Below are 20,497 nucleotides of genomic sequence, written 5' to 3' on the forward strand. Positions count from 1 at the left end.
CCTCATAGCTCAACCCCCTCAACTCCGGTATCAGCCTAGTAAACCTCCTCTGTCCAATCCCTGTCCAATCAAAAAAGCCTAGATTTACCTTCAAATCCAAGAGGCACCTCCTATTCAGGCACTGCCTGTAATCCCAGCAGTAGTCACTTGTCTCTTCTAGCACTGAACCAGATTGGCCAATGGCTCTTTAAGACCAACTCCAGCATATTACCATTGCAGGGCTGCCAACTTTCTGGTCAGCTGTGCCAACAAACTCCCTGTAAAATTCAGCCCTATATTTCGTCCTTACGTAAGATTATGTAATGGTTCAATTTACAGAATCCAACCTCCTTTTCTTATTCTTTTTCCCCAATCAATTATCATCTACATCAGATTTACCACTAAAAAATTCTGTTGCAGTATGAGGAATATACAAAATTTCATGATCTCTGTCTCCTACCTGGTTGGCCACAAGGTACAGGAGCTCTCCAAGTGCAGGTATCAGACAATGTTTCAGTTTTGTGTTTCTGAAGTTTTCTCGTGTCAGTTCTGTCAACACTGTGACTGCCTGAAGTGTAAAGAAAGGAAGATTAGCTGCATAGGTTATATTTTATGGCAGTATACTGGAGAGAGTATTTGCAGTAGTACATTTTGTATGACTATGCATCCTAGTTTTTTTTGTTTAAATTTCCTTAAGATGAGGAATGTCAAGTCTGAGGAATTGCAGATAACTTGTACATTTGAAGCAATTTAGTTGAGAATTTTCTGTCAATTCTTTTTCTTCCACTGGAAAGGATTTGCATCAAACAGCAAATACAAATGAATGGGCAACATGGTGGCACAGTGGTCAGCACCGCTGCCTCACAGTGAGTGCCAGGGACTTGGGTTCAATTCCAGCCACAGCTGTCTGTGTGGAGTTTGCATGATCTCCGTGTCTGCGTGAGTTTCCTTCGGGTGCTCTGGTTTCCTCCCACAGTCCAAAGATCTGTATGTTAGGTGGATTGCCCACATTAAATTGCCCCTTAGTCACCGAAGCTGTATAGGTTAGGGAGCTTAGTGGGGTAAATATGTGGTCTTACGGGGATAGGGCATGGGTGGGATGCTCTGTCAGAGAGCTGATACAGATTCTGTGGCCTCCTTTTGCATCTGAAAAATCTGTCCCTTTTCCATATTCATTTGTTTAAATTCTGATTTTCAAAATGGACCACTGCTAGTCTGATACAATGGTTAAAACTGATCACATACTGATAGTTCTAAACACCGTCGCTCTCAAGACTGGATTTCAAACATCTGTTTAGGACAAAGAATGGAATTCTGCAGACAGAGCCACTGATATTGTAATTGGACTCACCCAACACTCTACTCACGTGAAGTTATGCCAATAACTTCTTTGATTTTGAGAGAGGATGTAAGGGAGTTAACTTTTTAAACTGAATGAGACTAAAATATGCTGAATGAATGGCAGCGTATGCATCTTATTGATTGTAGTCAAAAGAGAAAATGCTGGAAAATCTCAGCTTTGACAATGGGTCATCTGGACTTGAAACATCAGCTCTTTTCTCTCTTCACAGATGCTGCCAGACCTGCTAAGATTTTCCAGCATTTTCTCTTTTGGTTTCAGATTTCAGCATCTGTAGTAATTTGCTTTTATTGATTAGAGTATTTGCTCCTGCATTGCACTGGCTTATTCTGTCCTGCACTGGCCTGTGCTACAGTGATGTCATCAACTGATTTTCCGTCTCTTTGCTCATCAGCAAGTTCTATATTTGCTGGCTTCAAGACATATTGACCATCTATACCGTCATTCTGACAAGTGATAAGCATGGATTTCAATTCAGCAATTATTCATAGAGACCTCGTTTTACAAGTCAAAAAGCATTAAAGCAGTCAAGCAGTGATTAATTTGTCTATTTCTGTGGCTTGCGCCTTTGCGTTTTGTGGGGTGAGGGTGGGTGATGTTATGAGGGGTGTGACATCATGGGGGAGGGCGACATCGCTGGGAGTGGGCATGACATCAATGGGGAGTGACCAGAAACGAATGAGCATGGGGTCCCTCAAAATGTAAATCTGCCCCTGCTCTGAGCTGGAAATATTTAGATCCTGGAAATTTGTCCATCTTACATCTCACTATCTTGCTCCTGATTATTCCATTAAATCACTTCGGTTTGGTGGATTTTTAAGTTCCTTTGCATCATTGATATTTTTGCATTTTCCACACTGTGCAAATAAATGCAAAGTACTAATTTAATACGCCAGCATCTTCTTTATTGTCCATTATTGTCTTCTCTGCATCTGTCTTTAATGAGTGCAAACTCTCATTTATCATTTTATTTCTCTGAGCACACTTCTAAAGAATCCCTTGCTGTTAGCTCAGCTAACTTTTCAACATTTTTAATATTCCTTTTTGTCTCTTACTTTATTTGTATCTGTTTCTTTTTATAGCTCCCCCAGTCTGTTACATTCTCATCTTTGCTTGCATTTTTAGAAGTCTTTTAGCTTGATTCTGTCACATATTTTGGCTTATGGTTGCTTAACTACACAAGTGAAGTTATTGCCTATTAGGGTTATGCACTGATAGCCTATTGTCATAAATACGTCTTTGAATACTTCCCACTTTTGGTAACAGTAAATAAAACAACCAAACAATATTCCATAAAAGGTCTCAAGACAAAAAAATGAACATCAAAAGTCCAACATATTGCAGCTTTATCTAATGCTTAGCTTCTGTCACTATGTGCTTCTGTATACAGCTACTCTTCAGATTAGGAGATCCAGGGGATGGGGGTGGAGAAGATATTTCTTCTTGTGGGAGAACCTAATACCAGGAGCTACAGTTTAAAATAAGGGGTTGCTCATTTAAGACAGAGACAGGAAGAATTTTTTCTCTCTCAGAGTGTCTTTGGAACACTCTGCCTCAAAAGATAATGGAAGCAGAGTCTTTGAATATTTTTAAGGTGGACGGAGATAGATTCTTGTATGTATGTTTGTGTGACGTAGTGGGTTAATGGTACTGTCTCCTCACATGGCAACCTTGTGCAACTAGAAAATAAACGCAGCAATTCAACAAGGCTGATATGTATTAAATATAGATTTTATATAAAACTTACAATACCACGTGGGTGCCAACATACTCTTTTCTTTGTTTTCCAACCCTCAAGGACTTTTTAAAAAACCTATAAACAGAAGACATCTGAGCCTTTCAGATGGTCCTGAACATCTGGTACCCTAATTATATTCAGTTAGAGGACTACCCCAAATGAGTTGTGGGTAGAAGCATGCATGGTCTTTCTCTCTCTCCAAGCTGGTTCATGGTTAATTAATCATCATCAGCAGAACCACTGGAAGTTTTATCAACAGACAGGCTGTTCATTCACATTTCTGAAGTGGTTTTAGTGACATCTTTAATTTGTGCATACATGCCTGCCAGTCAAAAGTCTGAATGCAAAATATCTGTTTAGACATAGTTAATGTTAGTATTGATGAAGTTCTATATGAGGTTCAATTTTATTCCCTCTCCCACCAGGCATGTTTTTGACAGAGGGCATGCAAAATATGAGGGGTGGCAAGCCCACTGCCTTCCTGCCCACCCGTGACTCAGTCCCCATAATACAGCAGCCCAACCAACATTAGAAAAACTTAACAGGCAGTTGACCTTATTACTAAGCCAAGCGACCCATTTATCATGACGCTCACACCATAATACTGTTTGAACAGACAGGCGAGTGAGAGTCAGGAATCAACTTTTGAAAATATCTTTTGGAAAACTGGGAAGAAAAGCAGCTGGGGTACAGCATTTGGGCGGGGTGTCCTTCGTGCTCTGGGAGCACACCTCCCAAAGATGTTTTCCGCCTCCCCTTCCTTTGTTCTTTCCTGCCTGGCCTCCAAAGTCCACTTGCCCACCCAACTCACTCCCCTTCCCTATGCTTCCCCATTTCCTCCCTCCTCTAAAAGCTAGGGCTTACTAGATCTGGGATCCATTGAAGTTCTTTGTGGACCTGCTTGCAGTCCCAGCAGTGCTCACTACTCAGTATGCGTTTTAAGGCCATAACTAACACAAACAGAATTGAGACAGCCAAGCTAGTTTGACATGATCTGGCAGTGGCAAAAGTGAAAGTAACAAATGCTTGAACAGTTCAAAACCACAGGACAGATAAATAAGAAGGTCTGGCTCATCTGCTACAAAAGATCTTAAAGAGTACGTTGTCACAGCACCCAGCAGTTCTCTAAAATATCTCAAGTCTTTGGCTCCATTACCATACCTGGAAGTCTATTTTATTTGACAATTAACTATGAGTGAAAAAAATTCCCTGAAATCAGTCCTAATTTTTGCTTTCTTGAATTTGGATCAGTGCCTTTTTATCGTGTTGTTCATGCTTATTTTCAAGTATTGTTCCAAAGTACTTCCTCTAAACAGATTCCTATGAGGCTCCACTCTTTCAAAAAACATTCCCATCTTTCCTCATTAGGAGAGCTTTGTTGGATCAGTCTTATCGATCTTTTCTGAAAAGTATGCACAGTGGATGTGATCTTGCCAGCGCACCATGTAGTTTGACTGTGACTTCTTCCAACTTCTGCTGTTCTGACAAGAATGTACAATCCTATTAGCTTTACCAATTGATGCTCCATAGTGATTTGATATGTAGAGCAGAGTGTACTAAACTTCGAGATCTTTTTCAGATTGCCCCCTCAGCAATTTTAACTTTATACACAGGGGCATGGGAACAGGAGCCTGCTCTTGATTCAATTAGATCATGGCTGATCTGTATCCAACTTTGTTTACTCCTCTTTGCTCCACTGAGAAGAGTCAGCATGGTTTTATCAAAGGGAAATCATGTTTAACCAACTTACTAGAGCTCTCCGAAGGACTAACATGATCTCACTGGCGAGAATCACATTTCCTGACACTAGTGGAATTTTGCACCCCCATTGCCATTCTCACCAATGGCTAACATGGGCTCAAAATTCTGCCCCACAAATAGTATTGACAATAAGGATGTTTCCTCTTGGAGTTGTCCAGATCAAGGGGGCATTGTTTTAAAATTAGGGGTCACCCTTATAGGACAGAGATGAAGAGAAATTATTTCTTATAAGAGGCTTATGCAGCTCAAAAGATGGAAGTGGGGTCAGTGAATATCTTTAAGGGAGAGATAGATTATTTTTGTATTAGCCTGTATTAATCATGGCGTTAAAGCATATTATGGATAGTGGACACTGCTGGGACTGCAAACAGGCCCATTAGGAACTTCAATGGATTTCAGACACAGGAATCATTGCTTCTCAGGAGCGTTTGGGGAATGTGGAGCTCAACATCAGCAGATCAGCCATGGTCTTATTCAAAGGCAGAAGATGCTCGAGGGGCCAAACGGCCTACCTCTGCTCCTATTTTGTAAGTTCATATATCTGTATAATTTAACATCCTTCCTTAATAAAAATCTACCACTCTTAGTTTTTAAAATTAAAGTTACCTATTTTATCTAAAATACATAGAACCCAAACAACCTCTTCAGACTGAGCACTTCCTTTCCTGTCCCTACATCAGTTCAGTACCACATCATTGCATTTTGAGCAGTTTGTCATGAGTTTCTCAATTTAAGCTGTTATTGTGAATCAGTCCGGGTCATAATAAGACAGTCTCCTGGGCATCTCACTTCACATTATCTTCTCACCAGGGCACCGCTCTTCTGTAAAGTACTTGCTGTTTTTAATAATTTAGACTTTTTATCTGGTCCCAAGATTTATAGTGAATTCCAAGCACTTCAAAGTTGCATTTTAAGAAAAAAATTAATCAATGGATTGATGGAAGTTATCAACATTATGCATTAACATTTCCCACAATCAACCTCAGGTATCACTTCCTCAAAAAAATCTATAAGGCTGGTCAGTGGGACCTTTCCCTTTTCATCTGCCATAGCTGTTATTTAATAGATTACTGTCACACAATTAATCCTCAAGTCAATTCTTGATAACTGAGTCCATTACTTTAACCAGCCTTGACGTAACACTAATAAGTTTGAGGTTTTCTGCATCTATTTCTACATTCTCCCTCCTTTCAGTTCTGATGAAGAGTTGATGGACGCGAAACGTTAACTCCTGTTTCTCTCCTGATTGGTGCTGGCACATCTGCTGAGTTTTTCCAGCATTCTTGGTTCTTGTTCCTCAGTTAGGCCCGTTTCCCAGCTGTCAACTTTGCCATTTTTTCTGTACGAACTGTGACAGTATTTTGCTGTGTGTGCATTTTATGCATGCTAGCTCAGGATCTGAGATAATGTGAAATTGACAGAAAGAAGAAATTTAAAGCAAAGAGCGGGCAGTGAAAGCAGCAAAAGAGAGAAAAGGAACAAACAACAGGACACAAAAGCATGAAAGCACTAAAATGCTCCTCTCAGAAATGAGTTGATGTTGTCCTTAATTCATTTTACTGAAGATCTTTACGGCAAGGAATAAGACAAGACTTTAATTCCATCACATTGCAGTGGATTCAAAGTAAGTCAGAGATGAAAGAATGGTGTAGCAACCCAGTTGAAACCTAAGGGGTAATTTAGTCAAGGATGGGGCAGGAAATGGTTGGTTGGGTGGGGGGATTAAATTGTTAACAATACGGAATTAACTCCAACTTATCAACCCCAACATTTTTGAGGTTTAGGGTCAGCTGAGTAACCACACGAGAGGTGGAAGGGTAATTACGATATTTAAATGTCGGTCAGATTTTTTGAGCAAGTAGATTTAACACCTCTAATGTTTCACTTCACTGTTACGTTTGGAGACAGGAGTCCATCAAACCACAAACGTGTGTCCAGGAGTGTCCTCATAGAGGAACATCCCCTACCATATGATATAAACAGCCACTAAACATAGTTCCCCGGTTTCTTCAAAAGTGAATATCCCTGCAAATAGGTTTTAGGAGCCTCCTTGACAAGTCTGCACCAGCTCTCCAAAAGAACATCGCACCCAGGCCCACACCCATCCTATCCCAAAACCCACATGTATTTTATTCCAATAATCCCTCTAACCGACACATTTTGAGACATTAAGGGACAATTTGGTACAGCCAGTCCACCTAACCTACACATCTTTGGAGTGTGGAAAAAAACTGGAGCACCCGGAGGAAAACCAAGCAGACAAAGGGAAAGTGTGCAGACTCCACACAGTGACCCAAACTCAGAACTGAACCCAAGTCCCTGGCACTGTGAGGCAGTATACTAACCACTGTACCACCATGCTGCCCAGATACGGTGGACTCATTCCATGCTAGAGTCATGTCACCCTCTATATTAGGTTGTACTCCTCCATGGGCATCCAAGGCATGATCAAGACATAACCAACAGTTTCATTACAATATTTAAATAAAGGCGCTATGCTTGTTACTCTTGTGAGCTTGATTTGCTTCCGTGCCTGACTTGTGACATGATAACTCACTTAGCAAATCACGGTGCTCGTAAGCAGCAAATACTCTGCATCAGCGCAACTGAATTAGCACATTCACAGTGTAAAGTTCATTGCTGTTTTGTATTTTTAAGCTGATTAACTTCTGTCCTTTTTGCTCACTTTCTGCCTTCTGCAACTAATTTGAGACTGCTGCTACTAAGATTTTTCTGGTGATGGACTGTTTTCGTTGGCCTCAAAGCCAGTTTCAACGCAATCATGGAGGGCCTGTTAGCTCAGCTTTCGGGACTGGAGGAGAAACAAAAAGGATACGACAGAACAGGAACAGCTATCAGGGAAATGAGGAGGGCGGCACCCATAGAGCAGATTATATGAGGAGGGCAGTGCACAAGAAACTGACCTTACACATTATAGCACTTCAGGAGGCACGTCAGACCTCAGCTTCACTGAAAGGCACTGTATGAATTTAAATTTATGTATTCGTGTCATAAATAGGTTTACATTAATGCTGCAATGAAGTCACTGTGAAAGTCCTCCAGAAACCACACTTTGGTGCCTGTTCAGGTACACTGAGGTAGAATTTAGCATGGCCAATACACCTAACCAGCTCATCTTTCAGACTGTGGGAGGAAACTGGAGAACTGGGAGGAAGCCCATGCAGACACAGGGAAAATATGCAAACTCTGCACAGACAGTGACCCAAGCCAGGGATCGTCCCTGGCGCTATGAGACAATAGTGCTAACCATTGCTGGTTTGAGGTGTCCTCACTCCACCAAAGAGGCTATGTCACCTGATCAAGCCACAACTACAGATTCAAACAATGGGACGAATTTTCCAATTTTTTTTAATGGTGTTGGTTTCAGCAAGAAAACTGGGAGATCCCACTAGTGTCATTGATGAGAAAAATTACCGTATCACCGGTCACTTTGAAAAAAAACTCTTCACTTTTACATTACTTGTCACACCTTTTGCTGTTCAGCTCCATACCAATGGAAACTGACAATGCAATGAAATGGCAGACAGTTCTTTCACTTCAGAATTTCAATCCAGGATTTAAATTTTCCTCTATGTATAAATCTCTATTTAAAAAAAACCCTTGGGCAATTTGAATCCAGACCCTAAAGGGCAAAAACATGCAGCATAAATTGAGCCAAGTCCTCAATTTAGTAGTAAAGCGTGCACAAATTCATAGTTATAGACTGCTGAGGTTAAAGTTGAAGAACAAATATGTGGATAACACTGAAATCAAGGAAACCTATTATCAAAGTGGAAAGACTGTTCCAGTCTCAGTTAATTCCTTTATGTTCACAAAAACAAAGGAGGAAGAAAATGAGTTTAAAAAGAAAAAAAACACAATGGTCTGAGTTTTCACTCCCAGGTCAAAAGTGTGGAGCTCCAATTCACAGCTCCATAAACTCAATTGGAGATAAAATGCTCAGGAAATTCCAACTTTAGTTCTGGGAGGGTAAGGGATTGAAATGAGAGACCTGGTTACAGTGCAGAGGAATTACAGGGTCTGGCAAAAGGGTGCATCGTACTCTGTCCCAGATTTAGAAAAACGAGAATTAAACAAACTAAAGAGCCCCCTCACCCTACATACTCTCCATGCCCCATATATGCTCATGCATGTCACCCCTTATCCCCATGGCTCATCATGCCCTACATGTCACTGCATACCCATTCATCCCTGCCCCTCCTCCCCCCATGGCCCCTCATAACCTCCATGAAAAATCTATGTCTCTCCACCCACCTTCATAGCCCAAATTCCAACTTACTGCCAATTCGTGCCAACTCATGCTCCCCCAACTACCCTTTGCTCTTTCAGCTTTCATGCCAACTCACCAACTATCCACCAAGGATAGACTACAGGATCCAGACTGAGTTTAACTAAAGTTCTCAAAGATGGATTTACTATTTTAAAAAACTCTTACTGATAACTACCCATTTTACTTCCTTCAAGTAGATAATCCTTACAAATGCAAGCATTTGCATTCATCGTCGCACTTCAAAGGAGTTATAGCTGTCATTCCAACAGTGAAACTAGTAGATACCCCACTGTGATGATAGGTTGTGAAGTCAGTCATACAGCACTACAATGGTAACTTTTGGTCTTATGTGAAAGAGTGAAATATCAAGCACGAATTTTATTTCAAACCAATTAGCTTTTATCCAAATATTTAAAGCACAGGGGACTTAAATCCCTTGACAGCTTGATTTGACAGGTCTTTGTCAGTCCTAATGAGTTTATCTAATTCTTATATATGTCCATGTCTATTTTTAACAACGCCAAATGGCACATTCCCTCTCCCACAGATGTCCTGACACAATATCCAAATGGTATACCTACCTCTCCAAAGGGGTACCCACATTCCTAAATAATTCTGCTAACTTTTGACTTCCTTTCAACTGGTCCAAAGTGTATAAGCTGTGTTTTTGACATGCTAGTAATCAACATCAGATCTGTCTAAAGGAAGCTGTACTTTAATACGTGCAGTTGCTGCCATGAACCACAAATATGTAAAGTGCGACCTGCCCCTGTTCCCTGTGAAAATGGCAGGGGCTGGGTTCAGGGGCAGAATTCCGGTTCCAGGCTTCCGCAGCCATTTTCACCAGGACAGAGAGCCTCTCCATTTGCATGAAAATTCAAGCCAATGGGTGCAATTTTCAACCAATATGGATGATTGCAATAAAAGGAAAATTGTTATTTTCATACTGGTCCTGCACCAATACAAAAATATTACAGAATCACAGAATACTATAGTGCAGAAGAGGCCCTTTGGCCCATTGAATCTGCACCGATGCATAAAAGGCCCTGATCTGCCCACCTAATTCCACTTGCCAGCACTTGGTCCATAGCCTTGAATGTTATGACATGCCAAGTACTCACCCAGGTATTTTTAAAGGATGTGAGGCACCCTGCCTCCACCACCCTCACAGACAGTGCATTCCAGATTGTCACCACTCTCTCAGTAAAAGAAGTTTTTCCTCAAATCCCCCCTAAATTTCCCACACCTCACTTTTACCTTGTGTCCCTCGTAACTGATCCTTTAACTAAGGGGAACAGCTGCTGCCGATCCACCCTGTCCATGACCCTCATAATTTTGAACACTTCAATCAGGTCAGCCCTCAATACTCTCTGCTCCAAAGAAAACAACCCAAGCTTATCCAACCTCTCTTTATAACTTAAATATTGCAACCCGGACAATATCCTGATGAATCTTCTCTGCACCCCTTCCACAGCGTTCACGGACTTCCTATAATGTGGCGACCAGAATTGCAAACAGTGAGAGTTTTATGCACAGTATAGACTTTACCTGTTCCCATATCTCTTCAACCTTTTTTTATGATTCATTTTTTGATAAAACAAAAAGGTTACTTAAGATATTGATTCCTTGTTTGAGTTAAAATGTTGAGTATACTAACTATAAAAGCTTCTTTTTGCCTTTGAAGGAAATATTGGGGATATTTCTTAGTGAAGGCCAGGTGTTCCCACAAAGCTGCTCTTATTCTGTTGTCATAACTTTGCTAAAAGTGAGGTGAGATACCCTCTTACACACAAAACCAGCCTCCCATCCATTTACTCTATTTACACTTCCCGCTGCCTCAGCAAAGCATTCAGCATAATTAAAGGCCCCACACACCCCAGACATTCTCTCCTCCATCGGGAAAAAGATACAAGCCTGAGGTCACGTACCAACCGACTCAAGAAGTTTCTTCCTTGCTGCTGTCGGACTTTTGAATGGACTTACCTTGCATTAATTTGATCTTTCTCTACACCCTAGCTATAACTGTAACACTACATTCTGCAATCTCTTGTTATCTTCTCTATGAACAGTATGCTTTGTCTGTATAGCGTGCAAGAAACAATACTTTTCACTGTATGTTAATACATGTGACAATAATAAATCAAATTAAATCAAAAAGAGGATGGGATCTAACGGGTCTGATGGGATTCTCTTCTACCTTTTGGAAAAGCCAGCGGGTAACCCTCATGAGTTCTGAGGTTGCCTGATGGAAGCAAATGCCCATCACATAATGTTAAACTTCTTGGGCATCTCATTATTATTGCCCAAATTTGTCAATACACCTGCGATTACCTCACATCTATTTTGGCTCAAAAGGTCAGAAAGCATTATTAAATAATTTTTTATTTGTGAAGGTCATTGTGTAGGTTAATGAGAAATTATATAACAGCATCATTTCTCAGAACTAACTCTTCAAAATGCACTGAAAATAAGATATTCTTTTTTAAGCATCTTCATTTCTTTGAATCTGCAAAGTGTACAAGCTTTACATTATTTGGCTGTCAGTGTGTTAGTTGACCTTACTCAGCAAATCCAACCTTTTTTACCTTTATTTCTGTTTGTCTTTACTCAATTTCCCAGCGTACAAATTTACAATCAAATCACTCTTTGAGCAAAGCTTTTGCAAGGAAAGCAATAGTCAGGATGGGATAATTCCTTTGCACAAAGAACATAAGGCAGGCCTTGTATAGAGTAAGTATATTCTCAATAACCTCTAAACCATAATGAGTCACACCCTTGGGGCAGTAACAAGACTTCTTCACTGCACAGAATCTTCAACCGATGCTGTACACTAGATACATCGATGACATTTTCTTCCTCTGGCCTCATGGTGAACAATCACTGAAACAACTATATGATGATATCAACAAATTCCACCCCACCATCAGACTCACCATGGACTATTCCCCAGAATCAGTTGCATTCTTGGACACACGCATCTCCATTAAGGACGGTCACCTCAGCACCTCACTGTACCGCAAGCCCACAGACAATCTCACAATGCTCCACTTCTCCAGTTTCCACCCTAAACATGTTAAAGAAGCCATTCCCTATGGACAAGCCCTCCGTATACACAGGATTTGCTCAGATGAGGAGGATCGTGACAGACACCTCCAGACCCTGAAAGATGCCCTCGTAAGAACAGGATATGGTGCTCGACTCACAGATCGGCAGTTTCGATGCGCCACAGCAAAAAACCGCACCGATCTCCTCAGAAGACAAACACGGGACACAGTGGACAGAGTTCCCTTCGTCGTCCAGTACTTCCCCGGAGCGGAGAAGCTACGACATCTTCTCCGGAGTCTTCAACATATTGATGAAGACGAACATCTCGCCAGGGCCATCCCCACACCCCCACTTCTTGCTTTCAGACAACCACACAACCTCAAACAGACCATTGTTCGCAGCAAACTACCCAGCCTTCAGGGGAACAGTGACCACAATACCACACAACCCTGTCACAGCAACCTCTGCAAGACATGCCGGATCATCGACATGGACACCATCATCACACGTGAGAATACCATCCACCAGGTACATGGTAAATACTCTTGCAACTCGGCCAACATTGTCTACCTGATACGTTGCAAGAAAGGATGTCCCGAAGCATGGTACATTGGGGAGACCATGCAGACGCTACGACAACGGATGAATGAACATCGCTCGACAGTCACCAGGCAAGACTGTTCCCTTCCTGTTGGCGAACACTTCAGTGGTCACGGGCATTCAGCCTCTGACCTTCGGGTAAGCATTCTCCAAGGCGGCCTTCACGACACACGACAGCGCAGAGTCGCTGAGCAGAGACTGATAGCCAAGTTCCGCACACATGAGGACGGTCTCAACAGGGATCTTGGGTTCATGTCGCACTATCTGTAACCCCCGTGACTTGCCTGGGTTTGCAAAACCTCACTTACTGTACTGTCTGGAGACAATACACATCTCTTTAAACTGTGATCAGTGCTCCTACCACTCACATTGTCAGCCACTTCAGGTCTTGAACAGCAGGTTAGGTGTAAGGATTCGCATTTTAATCAGTAATCTCTAAACTGTCTGTGCTTTATATGCTCTGTCTGAGGCCAGAACTCTCCATTCACCTGACGAAGAGGCTGTCCCCTCGAAAGCTAGTGAGAATATTATCAAATAAATAGGTTGGACTAAAACCTGGTGTTGTCAGACTTTTTACTGCAGTAATGTCTCACAGAACTATTCCCCTTCCGTTATATTTTAGTCTATGCACTGCAAATGTTATTTACTTGTTTGTCCTGTACAAGGCTTTTCAGCAGTCAAATAACAGAGACTGATTTCTCTATCCTTAATCAAGGACACATTTCAAAATCTCCCTTCTTAATGGTTCAGTGACTTCACCTCACAACTAGCCAAGTCATTTAGACCATGAAGGTTATGTTGAATTCCTAGTCTACGCTGAGCTAACTGAAATCAGACTGGGCAGTTACAGAGGCATGACATTTAGGCTTGGATGATAAAAGATAGCCCAGGTTGATTTTTCTAAGCAGTGTCTGGTAGCTCTGACTGAAAAAGCAATTAATGAAGACAGACTCCATTGCAATGCTCCTCTGAACATTATCTGTCAGAGTTCTTACAAGAAGAATGGCTACATGGGCAAATGGAGCGAAAGGTGAGCAGTGAGTGAGTAGACCTTGGTGTAAGTTAGGATGCAAGCAGCAGTGTTTTGGATAAGCTTAGGATAAGCAAGGTCAGAGGGACACCAGAATGGAGAGCATCGCACGTCATTACAGTTACAATGTTCAGAAGAAATGCAGTCACTGGTAACCTTGACCAAAGAAAAGCATTCAATTGATTGCTGATCTTTTCATTTCAAGAGGTGTCTGTGACCATCCTTCTAGCTGATATCTAATATAGCAATAAAGGTTTTGACAATTACTCAATATAGAACCCATAATGGCACACCCTCACTGAGTTGGACAAAGGCAAGTACAGATTTTTAAAACTGACATCTGAAAGCAATCACACAGGATGTATGAAGCTTCTAAAGAACCATATCTACAGAATTTCATCCGATTGTCTGGTAACCATTTATGCAAGGTTTTCAGGATGACTGGCATTGGTATAGAATTTAAAACTTGTTTTCCCATCTCTGCTGAGGCATCAACTGTTGTGGACTGCTATAGGAGTTGAGTTATATGGATAATGTTGCAGAACAATCTCTGACAGATACAGAAGTATAGACTACAGCAGCAATGTTCTGTACAGATTGCTTACAGATGAATTCCCATCAGACAGAAATGGAAGCTTCACTGAAGAGCATTTTGTGCATGCAGCATTTTACCCAGTTGAGCTCCAAAGGTCTGAGACTGTTTTAAAGGTCACATCTGCTACTTTCACATAATATTATTTCTACGTTTCATTTCATCTCAGTATATTGTAGAGCCAAAATTTCACTCATCACTGCATTCTTCATCTCTGGATGAGAAATGTAACTTTGCACCAGCTGTCAAGATAGTGGAGTAAAAGGAAGATTCAGGAATTGAGTAAAATGAAAGATTAAAAATAAAATTTGGATGAAATTAGGTGAAGAATGGGATTGATAAAGAGTGTGCCTGCTTGAAAGGGCTCTTTGATATGCAAATTAGATCACAGCAGGAAAACAAGTGTTTACCTAAGTGACTAGGGGGTGAACAATGATAGGTGATAGAACTGTAGAAGAGGTGAGTTCAAAGTAGAGAGAAGAGAATACAATTTTCATCTATCTGCTAAAAGCCTGGTCCACAGGATTATCTAGATAGGATAACAAAGGAGGAAAGCAGAATATCCACAGCAGGGTAAGTGAGTGCAGAAGGAGAGGAGGACAAGAGCTACAGCTGGTGAGCAGCTGCAACCACTGCCACAGCTGGAGAAGGCAGTTTATTGCCTAAAAACAAGTCGGTGCTGGAAGCTGCTGTTTCAAAAAAATCTGAGAGAGAAGAAATGCAACACTGAACTGAAGAAAGGTTTTCCTGAACTGGAAGATAATTTGTGGGTGGTAACAATATGCTGGATTTAGTTCACAGAGTTACATGGTATTGGATGTTGTTCGGAAAAGGGATATTTCTCAAAGTTCAGAAAAATAGATACTAGGAACAGGGGTTAATTTCATAAGATGCTGTGTATGTAACAATTATTGTAGTCAAGTGTACTGTTTCTTCTTTTGTAGTCTTTGTTGTGTGTTTCTTTATATTAATATATATTAATTGATCACAACAAGACTCAGGTGTACCTCACTGCTTCGTGTATCTTTCTTCACATTATACCAAATTGAACACATATACCACTTTGAACCAGTGTTCCAAGTTATCCCTCTGGGTTTTGGGTTATATTAATGGGGCTCTTAACACAGGGAACCAACTTTTGTGGGATCTAAAACCTAAGGCATGCAGAAACATGAAATTACGACAGAGCCATAATTGCTGGTGCCATTCATCTAGAGTAAAAATGGGGAAATCAGAAGTCAGAGGTCATGAGTCTCCACATTGTCACCCTCTCCTGCAGTTCCAGCATCAAAATGCCTTATGCATGAAAATATTTGACAAGCCACTGAAACACAAGATGGATCAATAATTTCTCAGGGCCTTGCTGGTGAAAAACCAGAACAAGTGAAAAATAGTCCTTCTCATCCATTATAAAGATATACTTTGTTAGGTTAGCCAAAACATACATATTTAAAGTTATCCAGGTATTACTTTGTCCCAGATGATATATTCAGCAGTAAAAGCAAAATACTGCAGATGCTAGCAATCAAATGAAAATGGAAAACGTTGGATAAACTCAGCAGGTCTGGCAGCATCTGTGGAGAGAGAAACGTAGTTAACATTTCGGTCTGTATGACTTTTCGGAGCTGAAGAGGTGTGGAAAAGTGATAGACATATCTTAGTACTTTCTCCACACTCAATGTTAAATTGAAAGATTTTGAGTTACATGATTTCTCTATTCCTGGATAATGGAGCATTCAGGATTTTCTCATCTACAAGCACAGTACCTGAGAATTTGGAAAATTATGATTGAAGCATTTTAAATTTTCTCACATTTCATTTAATACTTTGAGTGGAAACCATCATGTGCTGGAGGTTTATCTATTTCAAGAATCATAATTTACTCCATTTTTGCACTTAGATTAAATCCACAAAGTGCCTTCTCTTTACTTATTGTTAACTTTCCTGGTATTGTTTGCGTATTTTCTGTTTTCTCCACTGTGAAAATATATTTAACAACTCTTGTTTTTATAGTTTCATATTTTACAGTCTCACCTGTACCAACATTTAATGCTCTCTCATTTTCTTTTACAACTCTTTTTCTCGTAAAATATCTAATAAAACTGATGATGTTTAGTTTTAAACACAATGCAATTCAATGTCAGAAAGCAAAATAATGTTACTTCTGAATTATTTGTCACTTTCTTGCGATTTATAGCTCTCCCAGTGCACAATAACTCTGGCAAAAACTGACAAAAGTCACTCAATGAGAAATTTAAATATAATGAAGAGGAGGAACTTCTGACTGAAGCGCGTTACTGTAACTGAACTGCCTTCCTGCAACAGTACTATTACTGCACAGTTATGTAGCTATTTTTCCATTATTATACTGAGATCTGAAGTCATTATATCCTAATTTTCATCCAGACGCAATGCAGTACTGTTGAAACAATTACATACATTGTGTGTCACATCACATCTGCAAAAACACACAAAGACATGGTTAAAGATGCAGTTCTAATAAATCTGGTTAAACCTTTCATTTTCAAAACAAACTCAAGTCTAGAGCACTTCATTGTTGCATTGTGAAATGTTGCAGAGCAAATAGGGTTTGACATAATATTTCATTTGTCTTACCAAATATAACTTCTGTTAAGAGGAGAAAAACCATGGAGGTGATTTTCAGGGACTGCTATCACGTATCAAAATGGCCTGGAGACTTCTGCTCTGGGGTCTGCTCTCACCTGCAGCTTCTGACAGGGAGAAAGGAGATTCTCTGCTGCAGAATGGAATGCTGCAACGATTTAAAATCCTGTCAGATGATTGGGGGGCATGGAGGTTAAAGTGATCTGGCCACTTCTGAATTTGCACAGCTGACAGGCAGGAATACAAATATTGGCCACAAGGCTGCTTGAAATCACTATGCCACGAGTGATCTTGGGGTTTGCCAGGGCTAGAAGGGGCAGTCTAGCCACAACACCCCCATCTCAGCAGAGAGTGGTGAGGTCAACCCCTTGCCCCTAGCCAGAGCCCTCCCAATCTTCAGGACCCTTGAGGTACCCATCCATTGCAGTTTAGAAACAGTTTACAAGATAGTTAAAGAACATTAACTGGTATAAACATATTGCACCCAGTGACCTCCATCTCTAATGTCATTTATATCATTTTTACTTATGGGCCATATTATAACTTGCATCAAATCTGACACTTGCATCAACTTAGTTCTTGCTGACCTACATTGGCTTCTGATGCACTAAATCCCTTCATGCCCTTGTATCTCCGGATTTCTGTAACCTTCTCCAGTCCCACAGCACCACTAGAACTCTGTATTCTTGTATATTTCCCCTCCTGGCCTCTTTTCAGACTGGCCACCGTGCTTTCAGTCATCTACGTCCTGTGATTTGAAACTTCAATACCAAACATCTTCTCCCCTCTCTACTTCTTAAGGCCCTCTTAAGAACTCACCTCTTCAACTGAACTTTGGTCATCCCTCCGAATCACTCATTCTGTGGGTCAGTGACATTCTTGGCTGATCATAGATCATGGAATCCTTACAGCGCAGAAAGAGGCCATCGAGTCTGCGCTGACTCTTCGACAGAAGATCTTATCCAGGCTCATCTCATCCCTGTAACCTCAAGCATTTATCCTGCTAATTCCCCAACTTACACACTTTGGACATTAAAAGGAAATTTAGCATGGCCAATTCACCTAATCAGCACATCTTTGGACTGAGATACCTCTGAGAAATTACTGCGGCAATATTTCCAAGGTGAAGGCACTAATTGTTGTGCCTTGAGGTCAGGACAGTGACAAGTTGCCACCTTCAGGACATGCAGACAGAAATATTAAAAAAAAACAAGCAAATTAAACAGGAGATTTTGTTCTATTCGTTGACCTGCTCTTTGTTCCAGGCTGAAAATCATAAGATTACTTACTGCAATAATTTTTTAGAACATATATATATTTATAAAAATAAATCCTGTCTAGGACACACTTGCATGCATAATTTAACAAATATAAATAAAAGATGACTGTTAGAAAAATGCAATACGATTTCACAGCTGCCTACCCAAACTGTCAATCAAAATACCCGTTTAAGACTAGCTGCGAGTTGTTCAGTATGTGACTTACTCCAAAAGTGGACCTTTCAAGCCTTTTCAGACACCTGTCATGTAGTTTGATTCTGGTAATGTATCTTCTAGAATGCAGCAGAGTCATCAACAATACTAAAATTTCATTGCTTTTTTCCACCTCCAAGTCACATCTGAAAAGGTGGTAATTAAATGCAGGAATAAGTCGGCTTCTCCGACATTTCTTGCAACTGCCGAGATGGTAAACTCTGGGTCAATGTACCCTTTTAAAATGGTAACCCTACTGTTCCAAAACTATTGAAATCCAATGAAGTCTGTTAATCATTTTCTGCTCCCACTTCTTTAGCCTCCACTGCACAATCCATTTTTTGTTTTGCATCTCTCAGAGTTAGTGCAGTCATGCCACTCATATCAGTGCCACCCTTCATTCACTGCATTTATTTGCACATATTCTACATTCAAGAATGTGCCTCAAAAGTATTATCCGTATATCACGAAGATCTGGACCAGTAGTGTCCTTGGAGCAGCTCTAAGCAAATTCCCAAGTTTTGCAAATAGGCTTTAATTCAGATGAATCAGCCCTTTTAAAACCGAATGGGATACAAGAATTGCTGCAATATGTAATAACATTGGAACTGCAATGGCTTACCAATTATTGTTGTGTGTCACCCGTACGCAACTACTTTCCCACACTTTGCCCACAACTGAGAAAGAACAGTGGCAGCCTCATGTACAATCTAAAAGATGCAGAGTAGCAACTCACCAAGACCCCTTCAAAGCACTTTCCAAATCCATGGTTTTCATCAGGACAAGGGCAGCAGATGCATGTACTACCATCTGCAAGTTTCCCTCCAAGTCACACACCATCCTTACTTGGAACCACATCAACATTTCCAACTGTTGTTGGGTCAAAATCCTGGGGTGCCGGATTAGTACCCGCCTCCTCCCAGCTTCCACTGTATTAAGTCTGGGGCAGAAAGCCTCATGGACAGTCTTCAGATACATCAGGTTCATTTGCTGGTTTCCGGGAGAGGTCCTCATTCAATAGCACAGTGCTTGATCAAGGGACCAGGCATCAGGGAGGAGGAATGGGGCTGCCACTGAAAGCCACCAAGGCGCCTTCCCCAACCAGTCACTGACCCCCTCAGCTGGCGAACACCATCCTGCCCTCACACACCAGAGTCCTTGGCCTCTCCCTGGGTGCATTGCTGCCAGCAATGGAGAGCTGCTGGCCTCTTATTGACTCTCAAGGTTCGTTGGGATTTCTGCCTCTGCGCCCTAAATCCTGGGGGAAGGCCAAACATTTACCAGTGGCACAATTCCGTCAGGCCTTCCCTATGGAGATGAAGCACTTCCCTCAAGCCACCACAGCCAAGATTAATTTCCATCTGATCCCTTTAAAGCCCCAATTCAAACTGAAGGAAAAATAAAAGCATATATGATTTAATTTGAAATTAAGTTATGCTCACCAGCTGTGTAACAGAATGCACAATGATGAGAAGTGAAATTGAAGATCTCTTGGTTTTTAGGTTTCATTATTAATGGCTTAAAAGTCAAACAAAGTGATGGCATGTTTTGAGTAACTTGATTAGCTTTGTGGTAAATGTAGGTTTTTAATTTGTACCTGGTGGCTTTTCTTTTGTAAGTTAATTGTTGATTTGTAATTTTCCTCTCGATATTCAAGATTGCTCAGTTCAAAATAGCCAACTGGGAATCTTTGGCATTTTAAAAAAATCAATATTGTAATCAACATTTTTGTCTCAAAGAGGTATGCTAAACACAAGACTTTTAATCAATTACTTAGCTGTGCCTCAGGTATCAGGAACATAATATCTTACAAAAATACTTCACATTAGTCTTTGATTAAAACATTTAAAAGTGCAGCGTCTGTGACAATTTTAACTGCAGTCATCAGGTTTAACTTATCTATCCCATCAAGGTGCTTAAATATTTCCCTTGAGTAATCCAGCCTCCAGAGTGAAAAAAAATCACAGACTTTTTGACCTCTCTTCATAACTCAGTTGCCTTACG

General features: G+C 40.8%; 1 protein-coding gene across 4 annotated transcripts in view; it reads right to left on the reverse strand.

The window, feature by feature from the left end:
* Positions 1-20,497, reverse strand: part of ulk4 (unc-51 like kinase 4) — a 390,892-nt gene that overhangs the window by 290,546 nt on the left and 79,849 nt on the right. For all 4 annotated transcript variants that reach the window (XM_080201895.1, XM_080201896.1, XM_080201897.1 and 1 more), the window contains exon 18: positions 440-547. In XM_080201895.1, coding sequence (XP_080058021.1) covers positions 440-547 — 108 coding nt within the window. The remainder of the gene's footprint in view (positions 1-439; positions 548-20,497) is intronic.

This window comes from Carcharhinus amblyrhynchos, chromosome 2 (assembly GCF_965287045.1).
Source record: "Carcharhinus amblyrhynchos chromosome 2, sCarAmb.v2.hapA, whole genome shotgun sequence".
NCBI classification, from domain to species: domain Eukaryota; kingdom Metazoa; phylum Chordata; class Chondrichthyes; order Carcharhiniformes; family Carcharhinidae; genus Carcharhinus; species Carcharhinus amblyrhynchos.